At 41.0% G+C, this 5936-nt stretch overlaps 1 protein-coding gene across 2 annotated transcripts in view; it reads left to right on the top strand.

Annotated features, from left to right (window-relative positions):
- Window positions 1–5936, top strand: part of ifrd2 (interferon-related developmental regulator 2) — a 13823-nt gene that overhangs the window by 4272 nt on the left and 3615 nt on the right. For both annotated transcript variants that reach the window (XM_032521077.1, XM_032521078.1), the window contains 7 exons: window positions 2514–2630; window positions 2836–2920; window positions 3118–3242; window positions 4279–4436; window positions 5029–5082; window positions 5407–5585; window positions 5778–5886. In XM_032521077.1, coding sequence (XP_032376968.1) covers window positions 2514–2630; window positions 2836–2920; window positions 3118–3242; window positions 4279–4436; window positions 5029–5082; window positions 5407–5585; window positions 5778–5886 — 827 coding nt within the window. The remainder of the gene's footprint in view (window positions 1–2513; window positions 2631–2835; window positions 2921–3117; window positions 3243–4278; window positions 4437–5028; window positions 5083–5406; window positions 5586–5777; window positions 5887–5936) is intronic.

Below are 5936 nucleotides of genomic sequence, written 5' to 3'. Positions count from 1 at the left end.
GTGGCGCTCTGTGGTGCATTTTGGGAGAATGAGTCTATCACTGAAAGTCATTATATCCACATTACTGCTGATTACTTATAAAAAATCTCATTGTGTAAATATTTTGTGAAAGAACCAGTGGTCAGCACTACAATATCGTTGCGATATCGCTACCGTGGTATCTGGTCAAAAACATCTTGATATTTGATTTTCTCCATATTGCCCAGCCCTACGTACAGGGATGTTAATTTATTGGTTGAAAGTTAAAATCTATAACATTCTACAAATCTTTACATACAGCAAATTTGACAGGATCCAATGCCACGTTTGTACAGTTGTAAAGAGGAAATAGCTTGTAATGAGAACGCAGGTTAATTTAGTCTTTCAGACTGTACCACAAGGCCATGGCCAGGGGACTAAAATAAGCTCCCACCCGTTTGTCTTGGACTTTTGATTTGTCCGTCGGCAGTTTCTTTTCCTCAGGGACCGACTGTTGGTGCTGTTTGAGTTATTGCTGTCTAAGCATAAAGTAGCAAAGTGGAGACGACAAGTGATTTGAGGCAGGGTGCTCACACTTGCCATAACGGAGGTGTGTGGGTGTGTAATATGGTGCGTAATAAGAACACAACATGCATCTACTATACAGTACAGTTTTGGCTTGAGCAATTATCCAGCTGTTAACCAGTCAGCTTAACTGTAAAATACTTCACAAGCGGCAGCCAACTGTAACGTGTACTGTCAGAGCTACAGTACATAAACAAGTTTAATACATTTTACTGCTACTTTCTCTTATTTCCCCCACAATATCAATTTCAGAAGAATACAAAAGAACCTTTAAATAATAGTCTGGAACACAGTGGTGATTTTGTCAGCCACAGCAACAACAAAAATCAGCAGCTTTTGGCTTAAGCTAACTTTCTCCCCAAATGGTTTTGTTATGTAAAGAAAATGCAGAATAGCATCGATTCACAATGTTGTCTGCTCACTTTACACATTCTGGTTTCAAATATAGTTCTGCATTTGTATTCTTCTCTAGAATTTGCTTACTACCTGAGCACAGGTGGAAACAGCTGAATGATAGCAGAAGATGTGTTCCAGTTGTCATATTTACTGAATATTTGTGGTAGGCATTGAGCTTGTACATATTTTGAAGCAGAGTCGAATAAAAGAACTTGATGCTGTTGCAGTTACTCTACGATTATGGTTTTCATTGAGAAAGTAACTCTACAACTTACATGTTGCATTGCTAAAACACTAAAAGTGACCCCTGAGTTACCTCGTCTGTCCTGGTTGACCTGAACATGAAAACACACGCACACAGACAGTCTGACCATTCTGGATTGTACACACTGAATGAATGAATGAATAAATGAATGGCCACTCTGGTCTACAGTAATCCTTCCAACAGTAGAAAGTCCTGAGCCAGCAGGAACCTGAGGGTTAGCTTAGCTTAGCCTGCCTGGCTCTTACACCCTGTTGTGTTCAGACTCAAACTGACACACTCTTTGTCATACACACAGGGCAGAATCAGTAAAACACTAATAACCGCCTGGTACCAATGCCAGTCATTACTGTGTGTGGGTCTATGTGTTAGTGTGCCCTCTGTATAAGAAGAACTCTACTGGTGTACAGTTACTGACAAAGATGGACAGCTGAGCAGAGTAAGCCTACAGTCAGCTTCCCTTAACCTGCTATTAGTCACTGCTGGGAAATGGCCTCAAATCAATCCAAATTCTGATTTAATTTTAATGATTTTTATTTCACTTGCACAGTTTACCAGCTGTCATTTTGACCACACTTTACAATGTTCTGAGATCATAACTGGCTGATAAAAGGCTTTCTGTCCAGACATTGGACTATGCAAGTGCATCCAACAAAAGGCTTCAAATTCACATAGAATTGTACTTTTAATAAAAAGAGATGTTATGTATCTTAAAACAGTAGATAGTTTAAACATTACACTTATGGATATTGCACATTGGTGAGTTTGCAACAAAGCAACATTCTGGACAATAAAGGGAGGAAATGCATTTTATTGCCCCAACAACATTGTGGTTTCTGAGGAAACTTTTAAATATTTTTTTGGCCAAGGGTTGCTCATCATTTCCTCTTCCTACAAGCTTTTTTTTGTACTCTGTCATAACTACCACTTGTCAGCTTGTCAGCTTGTCAGTCCTCATCAGGCCTGACTGTCTGTCACAATAGAGATGCACAACATTCTCCAGATCAGCTGATTCTAAATTGCCTTTCACCCAGTTGGAAAACAGCTTTCAGACTTGCTTTTGATAACTCATATCATGATTCAGGTGTGACTCATCCACATTTGCTTCTTTGATAGAACTCAAAAGTCAGAGCTTCTGTGTTAACTTAGATTCCAAGTGTGAGTTTTGAATTTTTACAAATATTTCTCCTCCATGTAAATTTAACACCACCCTTTGTCTCTCCTTTCCCACCTCTGTCTTTTTAACCTCCGCCCCCTCCTTAATTATTCCCTTGTCTCACTATTTCCCCATCTGTCTTTTTTCTTTCTCTAGGTTTTAAAAATGGGGTGAAAGGAGAGTCAGGGGCCAGTGATGATGAGCTGACGTCTGATATTCTCAGCCACTGCAGCAGTGCCAGTGAAAGTACCTCTGTGCTGGAAGAGGGCACAGGTTTGTGCATAAATGCAAATAATTCATACGCATGCCTTTTACAATCCTGTTTATCGTGGTTAATAGCCAAAGAACTGCTTACATACACCAAAGGAAATTAATGCAGCCAACGGTTTTTGCGGTGTGACCGTAAAGCTTGTGTGAGTTCACTCTAAACTAAAGCTTCCATACAACAAAATTCTGTGTGTTGACTGGCCAAACACAGGAGGAGAGCAGGTGGATGAGCAGACTGCCCAGGAGGAAACGGAAGATAAACTCAAGCAGTGTATAGACAACCTGATGGATAAGAGGTAAGGTTATGTATAACTTTTGTCTAGTCACTATCGGTAATGAATATAGGAAATGTCAGGAATATACAGGAAGTGTGCTGTGCAACACCAGGCCGTAATTGATATTGCAGGAAGTGATGTTACAAAAAAAATCTTCCTATTAACCCCAACCTTGGTCCCCAACTTGCTTCTTGTCTCTGATTGTATGTCTCGCTCAGCACTAAGACGCGTCTAGCAGGTCTTGAGTCATTGCGACAGGCCTTCTGCTCCAGAGTGTTCTGCGACTTCTTGACAGAGAGACGCCTCACAATCAGCGACTGCCTGGAAAGAAGCCTTAAAAAAGGTAAGTGTGATTGAGTTGATGAAACAAAGTTGTATTCCATATGCTGTTTAAAGGAAATTAAATATCTACATTTTTTCACGGCCACTAACATGCATGCGCTAAAAGCAACGCCACTACTGGTTGCAAAAGCGAGACCCACGAGTGACTCGTAGATCCTGTTGGCCTTCCACTCTTTCCCTCACTTTGTTTACATCTCAACCCATTTTGCGTGCACTTCCGGTCGGCGGAGCTGTGTTGATAGGCCTCGGCAGTGCTGTAGTGCATTCACTGTTTTATTTGCATTTTTAAACGTCAGCATAGAAATTTGTTACACACTGCTGAACTGCATTCTCACTTGGGTGAAAGAGGTAGAAATGTGACAGCAGAGAGTGGAGACTGCTTCCATGGAGAAAAAAAATACACATAGATGCTAAATATATAACTATTTACCACGTAAAAACAAATAGTGCTTGTGTGAGTGTTGTGAGCTTCTCTCTCCCTCTGGCTCCCTTATTACTCAATATTTCCCACACATGGTGTTAGATACTTAGTTAGTCTAGATACTCTCAGTTCCATGGAATTTTAAACACTTAGATATGATTATTTCAGTGTAAACAAAAAAAGAGACAGAAAGGAGGGAGGGAGAGCTTGTATGAGGCAATAATACAGTATACTGACAATATTAATACTTTGTTTACATTTCTGAATGTGCATTTGTTAATGACCATTCAATTAAAATGTGACTGTAAACTAAAATAAAACAGCACATTGTAGTTTAGGTATTCATTACCAAAGCATTTATCAGTAGAACAGTGAGGGGAAATGTGAAAAACTGAAGGTCGATTTAAGTTGTGCGCCCCTACATTTCCTGCGTGTGCATCTACATTTTTTTTTGTTAGGGGCTACAATGCTCATAGTAAAAATTAGTCTGGAGCCCTGTTTTGTCTTACCTGAACTGCTAGTACAGAAAACATTTCATCCAGTTTCCCAAAGAGGGGCAGAAAACAGTCAAAACAAAACTGCAATTAAACAAATAAAAACTGTATTGTCCCTCCAGGCGGTGTGGAGGAGCAGGCAGCAGCGGCCACAGTCTTCACCCTGCTCTGTATCCAGCTGGGGGGTGGAGACGAGGCAGAGGAGGGCTTCAAGTTGCTTCGCCCCATCTTCACCGCCATTCTGACTGACAACAGTGCCAGCATAGCAGCCCGCCAGAGTGTGAGTAGTCACATACAGTATAAACCTCCAAAAAAGTCACATGGACTGCAGCTTAAAACTCAGTTGGCAACATGACAAGAAAGGTTTCAGAGCAACAACAACACATCCAAAAACATCTGATTCATCCAAGAGTTCAACTTCTGAATCCTAGATGCTCAGAGATGTTTCAAGGTGGACTATCCTCTGAGGAGATTCACCCAGCCTGTCAAGTTTGTAGCTGAGATATTTTAAATGGCAATATTAACTGCTATTTTCTGCCCACTGTGTCAACTTTGGAACACTAGCCAGTGCCATTAACAGAAGACTTTTTGGACTCTATATATAGTAATTTTTCTTTTTTGTTGCAAGCTTATAGACCATATATAAACCAGGTTATTTATCACTGTAGAGTTTTTTTTAAGCACAGAATATTAATAAACCAGGACAGAATAACAGCTTAAGGGTTGACAAGGTTATTTAAAAATAAAATTGCATTAGGATCATGGTAGCAACTCTATTGCAGCGGTGTTCTGTTTTTTTTAATGTTTGCAATAGGGGAATTACAGCTTCCTTCTGTCTGGTTATTTGAATTTATTGCATTTGTCCCCATCAGTGTGCCAGAGCTTTGGGGCTGTGCTGTTATGTCTCAACCGCTGAAGAAGGAGAGGTAAGAACAACTTGCTGTCAAAGTCTGAAACTTATAATTCTTGCTAGGTTGGTATGGGGAAATATTGGCACCACAAAAAAATACTTGACTGTTTGACCTCAACACCTCTAATGTATAAACCAAAATATATCAAACAACAAAAGCCAGATACAATCTAATCAAATGTGGCTCTTGGTCCAAGGCTGTATTATCTATTAGTATCAGGGATAATAAAGCATAATATGGCAACAGCTTAACAATAGCTGTATGTCTTTCTTATTCCACATTACATTTTCTCTCCCTTTTTTTTCCCCCTCAACCCCCCCACACTTAATCCTCCCCCAGGACTTAATCAAGTCGTTAGCGCTTCTGGAGAGCGTGTTCATGTCTTCCTACCCCAACAGAGACGGAACGCTGCCCACACCCAAACCTGGCAGTCCAGGCCTCCACAGCGCCGCCCTGCAGGCCTGGTCACTGCTGGTCACCCTGTGTCCTACATCTAGACTGACTGTGCTTCTTGACCTGTGAGTGAAACAAACTGTGCTCATAATAAAAAACAAATGGATGCATCATTGTGGAACAAAAAGTATTGTTATCCTTCCGTTTAGTTCTGTTCAGCTTCATTTAGATGATCATGTTGCCAGAGCAAAAAGTAATTAACGATGACTAATAGTGTAACCAACAGTGGTTCTCTCCCTCTGCCGCCCGCCCTGTAGTCACCTCCCTAAACTGCAGGCGTGTCTGCAGAGCAGTGACGTCAACTACAGGATAGCAGTGGGAGAGACCATCGCCCTGCTGGTGGAGCTTGGACGAGATATAGACGAGGTACACACACACACACACACACACACACACACACACACACACACACACAC

The sequence above is a fragment of the Etheostoma spectabile genome, chromosome 7 (assembly GCF_008692095.1).
Source record: "Etheostoma spectabile isolate EspeVRDwgs_2016 chromosome 7, UIUC_Espe_1.0, whole genome shotgun sequence".
Classification (NCBI taxonomy): domain Eukaryota; kingdom Metazoa; phylum Chordata; class Actinopteri; order Perciformes; family Percidae; genus Etheostoma; species Etheostoma spectabile.
Note: the sequence above shows the minus strand (reverse complement) of the source record. Positions and strands in the feature narration are given on the sequence as shown.